The sequence below is a fragment of the Zonotrichia leucophrys genome, chromosome 18, assembly GCF_028769735.1.
Source record: "Zonotrichia leucophrys gambelii isolate GWCS_2022_RI chromosome 18, RI_Zleu_2.0, whole genome shotgun sequence".
NCBI lineage: Eukaryota > Metazoa > Chordata > Aves > Passeriformes > Passerellidae > Zonotrichia > Zonotrichia leucophrys.
The window spans coordinates 1,739,856-1,757,409 of NC_088187.1; the positions used below are offsets into that span (position 1 = coordinate 1,739,856).

General features: G+C 44.1%; 1 protein-coding gene across 1 annotated transcript in view; it reads right to left on the reverse strand.

Annotated features, from left to right (window-relative positions):
* ABCC3 (ATP binding cassette subfamily C member 3) overlaps positions 1-13,081 on the reverse strand; it is a 46,904-nt gene extending 33,823 nt beyond the window's left edge. Inside the window, exons 1-2 of the mRNA XM_064728593.1 lie at positions 12,988-13,081; positions 352-528 (exon numbers count right to left, since the gene is read on the reverse strand). Of these exons, the coding sequence (XP_064584663.1) occupies positions 352-528; positions 12,988-13,017 (207 nt within the window). The 5' untranslated portion in view covers positions 13,018-13,081. The remainder of the gene's footprint in view (positions 1-351; positions 529-12,987) is intronic.
* Positions 13,082-17,554: the final 4,473 nt, after the last annotated feature.

Sequence of the window (17,554 nt, forward strand, 5' to 3'; positions counted from 1 at the left end):
AGTAATTGCACAAAGAGATACAACTCCCGCTAGACCTACCTTAACATCTTTGCTCTGCAGCTTTCAGCGGTTTAAACATTACTTAAGGGTGAAGTAGCACAGTTTTGGCTCACAAAGGGGGACTGCTCAAGGTAGAGCAATCAGTTCTTCCCTCAACTGAGAAAGGTGGACTCCTAGGATGGATTTCCTTCCTCAGAGATCTTATGCAAACTGTTTGTTCCTATGAGCAAACTCTTCAATATGATAAATCAGAGGGAAATTAGTTTAAACCCTACTGCAGCACTTCCTTGGATGCTGAACTAATAAAAATGGAGTGTACGTGATATGTGGGGCACAGCAAAGAGCTCTCACCGTCTTGAACCTGCTCAGCATGGACAGCACGATGTACCCTCGTTTGTTGTGCCTCAGGTAGAGAAGGTAAAAAGGTAAAGCACTCCACAGGTAAATGCTGGGGATCCAAGCCAGGACGGTGTTCTGGAAACATGGTGTTAAGTCTGGGTTATCCGTGTGTATTGTAAGGTTGGAATCCTGGAAGAAGGATGAGACACATTTCTTAGCAGAGAGGCAGAAGGGCTGCCAATTGGAATATCTGCTTGAATGAAGTTGTATTCAGATCCTGATGGAGCTAGCACATGGCCTAAGAGCTTTCCCGAGATACTTACCCCAAGCATTTTTGGTCAATCTCCTCCAGTGCAAGGACTACGTATTTACAGCTATAAAGAGGGCAAAAGAGAAAGATTTCTGCCCTACTGTATTCCAGAGCTGGACATACATTTTGTAGTAGACAATCCCCTTTTGCTTCTGTCTTTGCTGAGGCTTGGTTACAGGTGCTGACAACACCATGTTCCTCAGGCATTCCTAGCCTGGAGTGCCTCTGCTAAATAAAGCTCTTGAGGAAAAATTCTCCATCTGAGAACAGCAAGAATGACTTGTCAAGGACTGGACAAAATGATCAAATTTAGACCAATCCTATGCTGTCCTGGGAAAATCCCCTCAATTTATGATTAACACTTTGTCCTTCTTACTCATATGCTTCCAACTTTAATTACCTCCCTATTCTAAACAAAGGCAAAAGGAATGTACTGAACATGCAGGTAGGAATCAGGTTTTCTTGGAAACATTTCAAGTAATGCTTTGCAGCTGTGATCCTGGACACCACAAGCCACATATGCACTTGAACCTAAAGATTTGAATGCACTGCATGCAAACACTGTTACACAAGTTCAGACTAAAACAGAGCTTTCAGTATGGTGAAGGGGAATGTGGTTTTAATCAAACCTCCTGGAAATTCACAACTTGGATTTTGGCACCTGATGTGACATCTTACACGTGGTAGATAAATACCTACTTGCAGGGAAAGTAAAATGACTTTGTTGTACCGTCATTAACAAGATGATAAAACTAAGATATCCCTGGTTCAGATATACCTTATCTCTGCACTACAACAATTTACTTAATCATTTTTGGGTGTGACCTCTCCCAAGTGTTTCAGTTACATGGAGCCAATTCTCATGCCTTGTGACACACTGCTCTGAAAATCAATTTCTCAAAGTATTTCCAGTCCTGCTTTTCTTTATCAACACAAAAGAGATTGAATGCTGAATGCAGTGGTTGATTTTAGGAGAACTGAAGAGCCACAATCTGCAGAGAATCATTCCATTTCATTGATGATCTGAACGTGTCTACAACATGAACAAGCTTGTTAAGTGTAATGAGACTACAAAGCCTTGGCTGGGTGCAGGCCAGTTTGGCTGAACTGTGACACATTTGTCATTCAGTGCTTCAGCTCTGGCAGTGAAGGCTGGCACAAATCCACCAGCTCCACATCTGAACTGCACCTTTTGCACAGCTGGTGCTTCTTCAGCCAAGAAATGGCTTTTTTTGGAGGCAGTCAGACATCCAGCATGGGTCAGCAGAATAAAAACAGCCCAAATTTCCTCAACAGGTTTGTCCAGACCTCAGGCAACCTTCAGCCACAAATCAACAACACAGGGCCAATTACACAACAATTCAAACACAAGATCAAAACAAAACAGAAGTCCAACCCCACATTCAAACTATTTTTGTGTTTACCTCCAGCAAACAGGTCTCTGGCACCAGAACAGATGAAAACATTTAAAGAGCACCCATCTTTTGGCTCATCATCAAAACATTTCAGCATCTCTAATGCAAAAAGCTCCTCTAGCAGCTACCCTGCCTGGGGCCCTGTAGAACCTTGGAGCTCTTTAGTTCCCAAGCAGGAGCTTATGTACTCTCATTTATTCAACAAAACACTAATTTCCTCTTTAAATTACATGTTTAACAATGTCTTGAGCATGTTTGCAACTATGTTCCTTTTGCTTATTGGAAAAAGTCCTAGAAAAGGAAAGCACACGAAGAATAGCAATAACTGAAGCTCAGAATAAAACAAAGACTCTGTTTAACGGAAAAGATATTCACGGAACCCTCCCCCCGCTTTTTAATTTAAACCTTTCCTATAGGACCAAAATGTCACAAATAGCTTTCTGTCTGACAGCAACTTAGAAACTGCCCCAGATGTCCATTAACTTCTGAACTGAACACAAGCTGCCTATTGTAACCAAGACACAGACTGCAAGGCTGCCAAGCCATTGGAAGGTTTTCATTTACTCTTATTTAAACAAGGCAAAGGGTTTGCACTTCTGAATCTAAAAATGCAAAAACCAAAAAAAACCAACCAACCAAAAAAACCAAACCAAACCAAAAAACAAATCTCAAAATCTAACTATCACTGAGAATAAAAGCGGAACCTTTCCAAAATTATGTGAAACTACAGGAAGCAGTATCCATGTGATGGCCAACAAGAACCTAAGAACTACTACTGCACAGCACATGGGAACAGGGATGTGGGCTGAAGGAGGGACCTGTGGCCAAGATAACAGCACTGACAACTGGCTTCTTGGTGATGTTTTTCAGCTCCAATTCTATCCTGGATCAGAAAAATAATCTTTTCTGGAAAAGATCTGTTTCTGTAAGGATCTTCTTCTGCTCTGAGAGCAGACTGTTCCCATCCTGAATAGGAGAGGGGTCCCTATTAGAAGACATAGTGCCTAAAGCACTTAAGTAGTTGAATTCTAGACAAGTAACTTGCTCTCCCTGAGACCAGACTGGAGTGGACTAATGTTGCTATGTGTCCTGGGATAGAGTTCTTAAGGGTTTAGTTTTTTCAATATACTTTTATTTATTGTCTCCCTGGTAGCTGACACATCATTCGGTTTCTCTCTTTTTTTGGTTGTCTCTCTTTGCATTACAGTTTTGTTATTATTATTATATTTTATTTGAATTATTAAACTGTTCTTTTCTCAACCCATGGGATTTACTTTTTTCCTAAGTCTTCTCCCATCCCGGTAGGGAAGTGGAAGGGGTTAGTGAGCAGCTGCTGGCTGGGGTTAAACCATGTATGTTTCATGTAACAGGGACTCCACAATGAATTATTATTATTATTATTACTTTTAAATCAAGGAGCCTTCAAGTTGTGTTTTTTATCAAACAGGATCTGTCTTCATAGAGCTGGAAATTCCATTTAATGGCTTTATAAATCACCACACTGACAGTGTGTATTCCAACACCCACTCCAACCCTGAACAGCTCATTTTGAGTCAGAATATGACACAAAGGCTCAATATAATCTCTCCTGAGCAAGCCAACTTTGTTATATATTCAATGCAGCAGTAAAGTTACTGAACTCCACCCTGGAGAACAAACACAAGAAGCAACGGCTGAAGGGAGACACCAGTTCTTGGCCTCCTGTCCTTAAGGCTCCTGCTTTAATCTGCCTTTGTCTTTCTGAACTCTGTCCTGGGAAACAGATCAAGCTGTAATGTTCCTTGTGTCCTGTTCTGGTTGAGGGTGGAAATACTCACCTTGGACTGTCTGGGTGTGAGAGTTTTCCTTGGATTTGTTGCTGAAAGAGGTCTAACACACTGATGTTGGAGAGCTCCCCTACTCCTTGGCTCATGGCTCTGAGCTCTGCTGAGAGCTGCTCACCTTTCCCTGCACATCACAGTTGTGCCCTTCAGTGCCACCCTCTGAAAGGCAGCTCTGTGAACCAGGGCTGTGCTGACCCAGCACAGGCACTTCCCCCTCACAAGGGGAACTACTCAACAGCAAATGTTGGGAAACACCATTTTCTCCACAAAACTCATTCCAGGGAAACCACATGAGCCAGCATACCCCTCCCAGTCAGGACTGCTGTCATCCCCCTGACCCACAAGCAAGTGCAGAGGACAGCAACCTATTACTAATCCAGACTCCCCGTGCTCTGTGGCTTCTCCTGACTGCCAAATGCAGCAGCATTCCCTTGGATGCAGGATGCTTGGGTGCTGGAGGCTCTGCCCATGAGATACAGTACTGCAGAAATCACCAGACCACTGTACTGAACTCCCTGGGCACATGATTTATTTAATCCTCCAGTACTAGAATACAATGGGAAGACCCATGGGAAAAGATCAGAGATGCTTGTTCTTACTCTTCACAGGAGAAAAGGGGTCTCTTGGAGTTTAAAACTTACAAAGTAGTGGGGCTTTCTCCTGATCAGTTAAGGATATCATTGACAGGGGCCCTTGCCACACCTTTCACTCACATCCTTCACTCCAGTCTGTCTTTAGATAAACACAATTCTTGTATTAAGGGCAATCTGGGCAGTAGGACTTGCGTTTAAATGACTAGTTTCAAGTACATGATCTTTAGTCACAGGAAGGTATTTGACAGGGGAGGCTCTGAGCAGCCCTAAATCTGCTCTAATACTTCATACTTTCTATTACATTCTACCCTCTGGAAAAGAACATTGCTATTGAAAAAGCCATTGTTGAAACTGATAATGCCTTGAAAAGAAACAAAAGTTCAGTGCCACATATCTTGGGCTTCCTGCACATCATCCATTACAGCATTTAAAGAACAAACAGAAAGCCTAGAACTCAGCTACAAAACAGAGACAGGGAAATTCCTACCTGTCCCTTTCCCAAAATCCCCAGATGATGTTAAAGAAGCCTGCTGAAAAAGACCAGCTGGAGTTCTGGTCTTGAGTTTAAGTCTAAATCAACTCCTACTCCATTACAGAAGCTTAAAATAAAGCTGCCTCACACTGGCTTTACCCAGCAGTAAAAGTAATTATTGATGATGCCATGGAGTGGCTACCTAGAACAGAGGCTGGATAAAGTTAAGAGAATTAAGTAGGTATTCATTAAAGACCTTCAATAGCTACACCTTGGACAGTGCAGGAGCCTTGCAGAGGCCCCACTCAAGATGGACGAGGGTCATGAGTCCTTCAGACAATTAAAAGTTTGTTTAATCTGTGTATCAGGGGTTAATCTTCCAGTAACAGCTTCAGGTAATGAAGGCATATTCCCCCAGTTTGCTGTGCCCCCCTGCCCCTTTTCCCCCCCATTCACTTTTGTTTATACTTTTCAGGGGCTGAGCCAGAGGTTATCCTTGGATCTCAGGCCTGGAAGGATTGTTTTGTCTGATCAAAATGTGAAGAGAGCTTATTCACACCCTATATGGAGTTCAGAGTTACATACTAATGCAGTACAGGATCTGAAAAATATAAAAGCTAAAATCTTGAAGCATCCCTGATGCTGCAGTAATGTTCCTCAAACAGTAATAGAGAGCATCCAAACCCTAGGGAAGACTTACAGCATCTCTGCAGTGCCAAGCAGTTCTCTCCCTTAAATGGACACATTAATACATGCTTCTCTCTAAATTCTACAGCTCCAAAAGAACGCTGAAAAGCACAGGAGACACAAACCCGAGCTGTATCTGCTGGAAGGTGAAGGCCATCGGGCTGAAGTCATTGACAGCTTACCCAAGGCTAACAAAAACCCTACCAGTGATTCCGTGTCAGTCATCACTAGTTTGCATTTTATGGAAGATTAACAATGAAACTGGAAAGCTGGCCAGGAAGGTACACATCCAGTGTGGAAGATAGGGAAGGGAATAACCGAAAGTAACAATGGCTCCATGTAGTACATTAACACGGGAATGGTTTCTAATGTAGAACAAATCGTTAGTGGGAATTAAAATCCAAAGCAGACTCTTCCTGTCCTTCTTCTGCCCTTAGGTCTGGTCAATACCCTGCCATGGACTTTCACTTGCACAGCCTGGGGAAAAAAAAATAAATAAAAGGAAAAAAAAATCAAAAGGAAAGGAAAGAAATACAAAGGATGTCTTTCTCTTGGCTCTACCACACTGCCTCCTCCCAGGAATGAGAATGGATCTGAACTACAACACTAAGAACTACCAGGGCTCAGTCTTAGGTACAGTAGAAGCTTCATCTCAGCCTCTCCATGTCTCACCTCCCACTTCTACCTATTGTCCATCTCCTCTGCTAGGTCCTTGTTAATAAACTCTTTGGGACCAACTCTAATAGTCATTGTAAAGCATAAATGCTAGCAGGCCTCCAGAAGAGTGCCAGTTTCAAATGAGCTTTTCAGAGCACCATCACCCATTCACATTTCCAAAGGAACAGCACAAGGAGTTGGATGCTTCATTAATCCTGAGTGGCTGCTGCACCACTCAACTTTGGTTGTTCTCATGATTACAGAACAACCTTTCCCCCACCTGGTAAGGGCAGGAGGTAACAACATTCTTCACTGCAGCAGCACTGCTCAGAAAGAAGGTGGGGTTGAGGGACATAAGCACTTACAGCTCTGCATAAACCACACAGGTAACAAGCAGAAATGGTGTCCTTCTGTTTTACAAAGCACACTGCACCAGCTCTCTACATAAGTGAAGGACACTGGGCAGGAAGCTGAACTTTCTTTTCTAGAAATAAAAGGCTCTTTAGTGGCTTATTTTAAGGGATCAAATAGGCCCAGCAGAAGGCCAGAGCCTATAGGAGTTAGTTTATGATTGTGGAGCAACTTGTCACAGGTTTTTGCTCAAGCTGACGTTTCATAATTCAAATGCTACTAACCACACCAGGTACTTGAGGATTAGACAGCAATACTAGACATTACTTTCCTTTTTTACTCTCATTTCAGTTTTTGAGTTTTAGGATTAGAAGTTCAGAACTTCTTTGCTGTCAGATACAAAAATAAGACAGGATGAAAAAAGGCAGGTTCATACTCCCCACAGCCATGGGAGCCAAGTAATGTTGGGTTTTTTTCAGAAAAGCACCTGTAGCCTCAGGGAGATAGTGAAGGAGTACACACTATATATATGGATCTAAGACAACATACACCTAAAGTAAAAGTAAAGTCCATCTATTTCAGGTGTTTCAGTAACACTCAGTCCTCTTGCTTGGACAGAGGGACATTTTCTACTTGTGGAGGGGAGGGCACAGTGCAATCATACAGGTAAAAATGCTCTAGAATCAAAAGCAGGATTGAGAAGATGAAACAGGATTGTTCCTACATAAGAAAGTTTCCAACTGTCTTTTAAAACTGACCACAGCTATATACTGTTGGAGAGAAAACCTCCTGTTACTGGCATCACTGATGCTTTTTCCTATGGCCTTGTGCAAGCACCAGTAAAGAACTGGGGTGACTGCTGCAGACCAGTGTGATAACGACTGGGAGGGAATATCCATGATTTCAGCCATCTCCTTTCAGTTAGAGGAATTCAGTTAATTTAAGGATCATCATAAATGTAGCTCAAATGAAGAGATAGGAAAAGCACAAACAGCTATGAATGACACACAGCCCCACTGTAATGCCATTTTAAGCTAGCCCATCCAGTTGGGCTGATGTATACTACTAATAAAAAGGATTGTCACAGAAAAAGTGCCATCAGTGCTGCTCTGAGAGCAGTTGAAAGATATTCTAGAATAGAAATCATTTAACTGGAGGGAAGAGGAGAGAATTTTTCTTTTAATTGTAAAAATGTCAAATGCATTCTCAGTTTCAGAGAGAAAAAACAAATTCTTTCTGAAACTGACTTTTGACTTTTGAAACAACTCCTATGAAACAGTTTCTCTTCTCCATCTCCTTCATTCTGTTCTAATTCAGGGCTTTATGACACTGGCGTGTGACATTACTGTAAATTACCTCAATTTTATTGCACTGATTTCACCTCTCGTGCTACCAAGAGATTAGCACAGGGACAAGATGCCAGCTCACGCTGGCCCAGCATGGAATCAGGGCTGGGCACAAAAGCCTGGGCACACTCCCAGGAAGATCTCTGTCTCATGGCCACCCTGCTCTCCACAAGCCCAGCCAAGGAATTTGCAAGTGGATAATGGCCCATCACAATCAACAGGGGATCAAGAGACAAATCAAGCATGACCTTACTGAGAAAAATCAAAGACCTCATTTAATATGTTTTTCAAAAGATTTTTTTTAATTAAAAAAATTAAATTTAAACACTAATAGTCTCCTTATTTTAATACATTACAAATTTGCACACATTGAAAGGAAAGGATTATCTCTGCCATGACACAGCAATTTGCCTACCAGGTAGGTGAGGTCCATCTCAAAATGTTTTATATTCCCAAGTACAGCAATTAAATTTTAGCTACATTTTAAGGGGCTCCTCAGGCAACTCGTATTTAGTTCCAGTATAATTTCTTTTCAGGAGGCAAACTGTATAGCTTTCCAAAGTCCCAAACATCACAGCACCAGCTCTCTCACATAAGCTAAAATGGCCCAGGGAGGAACAGCTGTGTTGAAAGCTGATGAGTTTCATTAATTGACAATGTCACCAAAGGACTCACTTGATACTTTCAGTGGAGTCGAGTTTTGCTCACAGCTCTCAGATCCATACTTTGTCTTTCCCAGAGTGTCAAATCCAGGCTATTTGACTATACAGTCTTGCCATTTACACACAGATGAACGGTATCAGGTACTGGTTAATATTCCAAATCCAATACTAAATATTTATATTTATCCTGCTCCTGACATTGAGATTCTCTGGCCCAAATCAATTAGCAGCAGCTTCCATTCAGCTTGTGTCAAAAATCTGAACATTTTGGAGAATTGGAGCTTGGGTACTTGACTGATATTAAGTTCACAATGCTGCCAACCTAGCTAGCCTTCTGAGAGAGCATAAACTTTACAGATTTGATATCTGAAGGAACTATTAAAGTCAACTAGTTTGATCTCCCACCTCACATGAGAAAAAACACAGGTACCTCATGCAGTTATTTGTGAAGAGATTTATAGGAGTGGGATTCAGCTGAAGTTGGACGCAGTAAATGAAGATTACACAGAGATCTATATCACATTTAAATATCTATAAACAAAGAACATTCTGTGTTCAGCACAGGGTGGCAGAAATGGGAAGCTAAAATAGAAACAATAGCCAGTCTGGATCATACTGCTCAGCTGCAGGATTCTTTCTTGGCAGTGATCTCCTATCACCTCCTGCTGCACTCATCCTCTGCTGGAACTGACTGAGCTCAAAATATAATGGAATTGTTAAAATTAAATGTTGTATTAATAATTTAGGGCCAAACCACATAAGTTGTGGGAGAGTTTAAATAGTACACATGCTACAAGTATACACATGTTCCTTGAAAGAAATATTTCTGCCTTACTACACCTATGCTGAGTCATCTTCAACGGCAAATAAATTAGACATGATGCAGCAAAAGAGGAAGCTATGCAGAAGGGAAACTTGCGGCACACTTTGGAAATGCATTTTCCTGCTCTGCTGGTTCAGAGAGGAGCATGACTTTTAGCCCAAATCTACCAAAATTTGACAGAATGACTCAAGGTGAGGGAATACCCACAAACCTAAAGGTTAAAGGGGTGCTTTGTATGGGACGATCACAAAGCCAAGACTGAGGTATTGTTCACTCTTGAGAGTTGCTGCAATTTCCTGCTGGATTACTCAAGAGCCTCTGGATTAAGAAGGAGCCAGCACTCCACATGGGCTGGGCAAAAAATCTGTCAGGATTCCAAGACACAGGGAGAACAAGGGAACTGAGCTGTCAGCTGAGCAGTACCAAAAGGAACTGAGAAATTGTGGTCTTCCCTCTGAAATGTTCTATCACGTGGTCTTTCGTTTCCCATTTATGCTATTAACAAGAACACCTCACCAAAAATACAAGCTGCTGGTTAAAGACTTTGCCTGTCTGCAGACCATGACATTTATTTGCCCCTCATCCCAACATTCATCAACACAAGTGCCAAGCACTCAATGTTTTAATCTCACAGCAGCCACTGGTGCCATTTTGTACCCAGAGAGGCTGAGCTGAAGAAAGACAAGATTTCTCTCCACTGGAACAGAATTCCCTTTTTTCCAAGTTTTTCCAAGTGCTCTTTAATAAACACCAGTAGCAAACACTCCCCAGGAGATCACTTTGCTCTCCACTCAAAGAAGCCACTCTCGTCTTACTATAGTGGAGGACATGAGCAACAAAAAAGTGCTAATTCACCAGTATCTGCTTCTCAAAATCGGCATTGTGGGTCACATTAATTGGCACACCTATTTAGCACTCTTACTATCACACAGCAAATATGTGACACAATAAATAGGACGTAATTATGGTCACTGGTGAAGAACACACCTAAGGCCTGCCTTGTGTGGGTATGTGCTATCACATTCATCTCCTCCCCAAAGGCATTTAGCATGGGAACACTCCTAGGAGATATTAACAGCTGAAGGAGACATTATGATGCCAAGTGTTCAGATGAAGAGTGTGTTCATAATGCATTATAAAAACATAACATTCCAGTTGTTCCTCTTTTATATATAAATAACCTATATTTGTATTAGCAATTTGCTGATTCCATGTTCAACAGGTAAAGCAGTAGCCGGAAGCCAAAAAGCTTTTAAGATTTCTAATGTGATCTACAGTGTTCCCTTTCATTTCTTATTTCTGAAATGGGTAGAACAGGAAATTATTTTGCCTCTGCGAAAAAAACAAAACAAAAACCACCCACAAAAAATGCAATCAGCAAGATTTCCAGCAAAATTCCCCGCCCTGAATCAGGGTGAGGAGTTGAAACCTTAAAACTTCCAGCAAGCCAAAAAGATCCAATATAAATCAACAATCTGTTTAAGTTGATATATTTAAACATTTTCATGAGCTAATTCTGAACTATTTTGGTTTTATTCTCATTCCCTTTTAACAGAAAAGTATTGTAGTTGATTTAAACTCCAAAAGAAATAACTGCTTAAACTGAAGCAGCATGTTTTCTTTCACTCTAACAGTTTTAAAACTGACATGAATATGGCATTCAGCTTCCAAAAATGTCTTGATTTTCTTTGATAAAAAATAGAGTCTAAGTTCATCAGCTAATGAAAAAGTGAACATTAATACTGGTTCACATTTGATCAAGTTCTTGTTTTGAACTGCAAAGCTAGACACCATTCATTAGTTCAGTGCACAGAAACACCAGCTTTTGTGGGCAGACTTTAGATAGAAGCCTTTCCCTCATTTTTTTATAGAACAACGTATTTGCACAGCAAATAATTTCAAGGCGACTGTCATCTACCTGGTCATCACTTAAAATATCCTATAAAATCAGTGCACTTTGTACACTCCTGCTAACAGAAAGCACTGCCATAAAAAGGGTAACCACTGAGTTGAACCTGCTGGTCATGGAACCACAGTGTTAAATTTCTCAGAGTTGTTGAGTTGTTTAAAGCAATTAAACAGATGGAAAGTTGTTCTTACCCCAAGCACCTGTGGAAGAAAAAGGAAAACAGATCCACAGAGAGCACAGACCCCAGAGAGCAGCACAGAGGGCACCATGCTGGTGCTGGAGTGCAACACTACAGCATAAAGCACAGAATGATACACTTACTTCATACTTCAAACCAGGAAATCTCTCTGGCTATTTACATTAACATAGCAATAAACTGCTACAAGAGCTGTTGCTCTACCAGCCTTCCTTGAGAAGCTAAGACCTGCTTCTGGAGGCAGCCAATAGATCAGTGAGCAGGGTCAATCTGTTTGTGCTTGTTCCTGCTCTAAAAGTGTTGATAGTAGAAATAATACACAAAAATACTTGTTTGAGCAAGCTTATCTGCCAGCCGTTATGGCAGAGAGAGTGCAGAGCACCTGGAAATGAAATACAAAGAAAGAAATGTAACCAAGGGGCTTAGGAGCCAAACTCCTCTTTTAAACAGTAATATTAGGACAGATATTGAAAGGTAATTAGTTATCTGAGGATAGGACTCAGCATAAAGTTCTCAGAGCCAACTGCTTTTGCTGTCCTGTAGTAGCTTTCCAGCAGTGATGCAACTTCAGACATTCCTTTTCATTCCGGTTCCTCATTAGAAAAAAAAAAAAATCTCCCTTGAGCTAAAGTAGTGCAAGAAAAAGGGACACACAAAAACTCATTCACTGGGGGGCAGTTCCACATTCAGCATACGAGCTCAAATCCCCATGGCCTCTCATGGTCTGAATGTCTGCCTCTCCTACAGGGGAGAGGCAAACACCACGCTGTACCTCGGGGAAACCTGGTAACAGGACTTACACACCCTCACCATCAGAGCAGATCGGGGCAGCAATTTCCAAACTTTTGTGCTTACAAACCCAGTACCCGCTGCAATCAGCCTTTCCAAAGGGCTAAAGGCTCCAAGTACTGACAGAAGTCACCATAATCCTCCGAGGCTGGTGACCACCGTCGGCAGCCACGAACCCATCCCTCTTCTAACAGTAACAAAGCACTGAACGGGGAGCAGTTTGCCAGCCATGGAAGTGACTCTGACTCCGAAGAGCAGCATACGCGCTAAAACAGAAAGGAAGAGCCCCGGATTCATCAGTGCGAGGTCCAGAGGCGGACTATGCTGGGAGAGCTGCATCCCCGGTGGGACGCTTTGCGATGAGGTCTTGACTCTGGTGTGCAGATGCTGAAGGAGGAACAGAACAGAGCGGCCCTTCTGCTGCTCCTGCCCGAGCGAGGCACCGCACCGCGGGCTCTGGGACGGCCCCACGACCGCGGGACGGCGCCGCGCAGCCCCTCGGCAGCGGCAGGACCGGCCCGGCCCGGCCCGGGGCACGCACGGGAAGCCCCGGGCGGAGCGGGCGCGGCGCTGTCCCGGCCCCTCGGCGAGGCGGGAAGAGGAGGAGAAGCTTACCCAGAAGCGGGACCCGCAGAAAGCCTCCATGGCCGCGGCAGGGGCGCAGGGCTGCTCCCGGCGCACACGGGCACCGGGCGGAGGCAGGAGCCGGTTCCTTCCCTGTGGGGCGGGCCGGGGGCGGGGGCGGTGGGGCCGGCGCGCCCCATCCCACCCTCCCCGCGGGCGGCGGGAGGAGCCGGAGCGCGGACCAAGGTCTGCGCTGGGCGGCGGCGGGGCCGGCTGCGATGCGGGGCTGCCTCCGATGAGGAGCTGCAGTTGCTCTGCTCCTGAGCCCGGGCACTTCACACCATGGGTGACATCCCAGCGCCTCCAGCTCAGTGTGACTTACTGGGGCAGCTACATCCCTGATCATGGAGGGGGGCTTTGGTGGTACCCACTTGTCAAGAAGAAGCTGTGGAAACTCCCATGCCTGGAAGTGTACGAGGCCAGATTGAGCGGGGCCCTGAGCAACTTGATCCTGTGAGTGGGGTCTCTGCTCATGGCAGAGGGTTGGAACGACATGATTTTAAGGACCTTTTTGACCCACACCATTCTACGATTCAAGCGAAGTGTGTGCTGAGGAGTGCAAAGCTGGGCCACTTGCTGACTTTGGGCTGACTATGTCCATCCATCCAGACCGCTCAGGCTAATGTTAACATCATGGAAAAGCTTCTTGTCTCCCCTTTGAAGTGTGATTTCCCCAGCAGGACTTAAGTGAGCATCGCATCACTTCTCCATCCATCTACAGCCTCTTTGTTGATGCTGATTGCTTCTGCTGTAGACATGTGATTAAACCCGTGGCATGGCTCCATTTTCAAAAGCCTTTAGTCAATATATTTTCATGATTATATGTAACTAATAGGTTTTGTAGTGTAGCACCTTGGACACAATCTGGATTTCACCTCCCCATGATGCAGAAGCACTGTTTGCTTTCCTCTTTATTAGGACTTCTACACTATTATTGACCTTCCAGCACTTGCTGTTTGTTTGCCCACTTGCTGCAGCATCTGGTTCAGTTAACATCATCTCCCACAAAGTAACCCTGCTGCCACAAATCAACATCAATATTTTAAGAATCTGAGTTTCTTTCCTTTCTGTAACATGCGGAACTCTCAGGTAGAAGGATGTGGTCAAAAATGTTCACCAGAACAAAAAGGAGTAGAATAGAATCATAAATCAGAGAACCAGAGAATCACAGAATGGTTTGAGTTGGAAGGGAGTTTAAAGCTCATCTAGTTCCAACATCCTGCCATGGGCAGGGATGCCACCCACTTGATCAGGCTGCTCCGGGCCCCTGGTCTTGGACACTTCCAGGGATGCGGCATCCATCTTCTGCGTCTCTGGGCAACCTGTTCCAGTACCTCAGAGAAGGGCACTGTTGCTGTGTCCCAAAAATATCTCATCCCTAAAGAAAAAATATTCTGCTAATCTTTTACGGAGATACTGGGACTGTTTCCCACCCAACGTGCTATCAGAGAAAGCCATGACCACTGCTAAAAATTTGCTTTAGACATTTACTATAACCCGGCTAAAGGTGTGCTGTTCTCATTAGTGTGGGAAGATAAGCTCTTGCCAAGATAAGGTTCTCAGGTGATTGCCTACAAGATCTGAAATGTCAGACTGAGCCAGGCTAATCAACACAGTCACTATGCAACCCTCTGGAGGAAACACTAGAGAAGCCCTTGCCAGCTGGGTGAATGAGATTTTCTGAGGACACAGTGGGTTGGCCTTGCAAGTCTTACTGCAAAACTTTTGTTCAGTGGAATTGCACTGCAATAAACGTTGTAAGAAAACTCAGAAATAGCTGGGAGTTACTCCTTTATGGCTCTTTAAATCTCTCCTGCAACAATCTCTGAGAGAAGCTGTTCTGAGAGAAGTGCTGATAGTTTCATGTCTCCTGACACATGGACATGCTCCATTGGGTTTCTTGCACCAAGGAGCAGGATGGGGTGCAGTTTGAGAATGTGCTCAAAATTAAGAACATCTCTGACATTATGAGATGTCGCAGGTACAGAGGCACCTCACAAACATCTGCTGTAGGCTGTGTGTACAGGAAGGGAGAGGTTTACTCTATCAATGAGCAGCACAGCCCAATTGACATGTGGATTAATTCCTGATTAAATCATTGACTTTGGTGGTCCTGTTGAACCTCATATTTTTTCCACCGTATCCATAGAGGAGGGTCCTGAATTAGGGTATTTCCCTTGGTCTCATAAGACTCTAAATAAGGAGCCCTAAATAATTCTGCCACTTGTTTCATGTTCCTAATTAATGGTGGGCAGCTTCAGCTTTCAGTAGCAGTTAATGCCCTTAAAGAGGGATGGTAGTGATGAGTAGGGTGCCAGCTGGAGTGCTGGCTCCCCCTGCGTTCCTCCTGAGCTTGAGGGGAGCCATCATGCAGCCTGGACCTCACAGTAGACACTGTGACTTGCACTGGCTTTGCACAGACTTCCATGTGCTGTCTGTCAAGGCAGACAAGCAGAGAGGGAAAAATCAAAGGCAGGAATTAAGGAAGTATTAACTTCTCAGACAGACAAGATGGAGGGGGAAGCTTAAAAGCTCCTGGGAAGGGCCATGGTAAAGGATTCTGCTGACACTGGTGCAAAGCAGAGCCTGGAGCACTGTCATGGGCATCTCACTTTGGTCCTGCTTCCTTTTAATAGTGGGAATGGAGATGGAGGTACCTAGAATATGTCATTACTCTTGTGATGTTCCCTCAAATGCAGGCTGGCTCTGCAGGAAAATGAAATGGCACCTTTGGTGCAAATGTCAGGGAGTCATGAACTCACCTCCTTTCACCGGACATTTATTCTCTATTCTAGGGAGTGGCAAGATCTGATATGGATCCATTCAGCAATAATGCATTTGAATCGTCTTTTTCATGTCAGCTGCACAGTAACAGTAAGGAACTTTTCACCTACTAACACCTGGGTCAAGCCAGAGCAATCAGGAAGTGCCTGCAGGCACACCCAGGCCATGCAGGAGCACCCAGATATCAGCTGGAGAGATTGATGGGGCAGGACAGGAGGTAACGTGAGAGAGAAGCTGTTTGTGTAAGCACGGTGCCAGGTATGAGGCAGGCTGCTTTCCATGTCACACCTCGTGCCAATTCTCAAATCATTAACAGCAGGATGAAGTGCGGTCAACTCCTGAAGAGATCTGTATAAAGAAGTACATTCAGAGCTGAGGGCTGGGGATGGCTTGAGCATGTGCAGCTCTGAAAGTCACAGTTTTAGGGTTAGTTGACTATAAATATCACCTTCTTTCTCTGCTTGGAACAGCAGAGGCTCAGCTTCCTTTCCAAGACCCTCAGAGGTGTCACATTTTACAGATGGTAAGGAAAAAATGCCTACCAAAGAGGGTGCATTTACAGCAAGGCCCTATACATTTAATTTGTAAAAAAGGGGGAGTCACCTTGTTTAAACACACATAAGATGGGAACTTGTAACAAACTCTGCTTGAAGTTAACATTGAATGAGTAGCAGCAGATTTGGTCTTTCTTCTTCTCAATGCTGTTGCAAATATGTGCCTCTCCCTTCTTGCACGAAAGGATTTAATTTCCTCATTTCTGGAACATGCAATGAGCAGTTTAGAAGTCCCATGACAAAACAGATGAGGGAGTGGGCTGAGAGTTTGCAGCCCCAGTTCTTACTCGCTCCACTGCTTTTGGGCACATATCAGCTACATGGCTTTGTAGGAGTGGAAGGTAAGATTCCCTGACTGGAAGTACAGAGGTGGCAGTTCCCTGGGAAGCCAGCACAGGGTGCTTGGGGCCACACTCCATTTGGCCTGTAGCTGCACTGTAAGGCCATTCATACTGCAGGGTGAGGTGGGATCCACATAATTCATCAAGTCTTTGTGAAAAGAGAAAATGGTGTTTGTATGACTCCTCCAGGACACTGTGTGTAATACCAACCTGTCCCATTCCATGAGTGCTCCTGCACTTCATACTGAGAGCAATGAGCAGGAGAATTTACACATGTTGAGTACTGCTGAGATCACCCCTAAGTGATCCTGGAGCTGCTCCAGCTGTGAGTAGCTGAACTCTGAATGCACTGGGCATCTCTCTCACCTGCTAGATAATCCCACAGACATGCTTTCAGGTGCCTGTAGAGGTTGACAGAAGCTCTGGCTTGTGAGTGGCTTGGCTGCAGATGGAGCTCAGAGTGATGGACAAACAGCCACAGATAAACAGCACTTGGGCCTTCTGGGGCTAAGGCCCAAACTATCCTACTTTAGCCCATGACAATTGTCACAGCTTATCCTCTCCCCTGCCAACTCCTACTGCAGGCCACCCCACAAACTCCTACTTTTAATGGGCTGTGAAGCTGTTCAGGATTTCACCAAAAAATGGGCACACAGTGTTTGCATAAATACAAACACCTCATCCTGCTTTGTTTGAACAAACATGCAGTTGTCACCAGCCCTTAGCCACACTGAGCTGGTGGCATGTGGCAGAGCAGTTCTGTGCTGCCTTTGTAGACGCCAGCATGGCACATGCTGTCCACTTCAGTGTATATTCTTTGTAGAATGACTCCTATGCTCACTTCTTCCTGGTTTTCCCCAAAACAGCTGTATTCTGCTT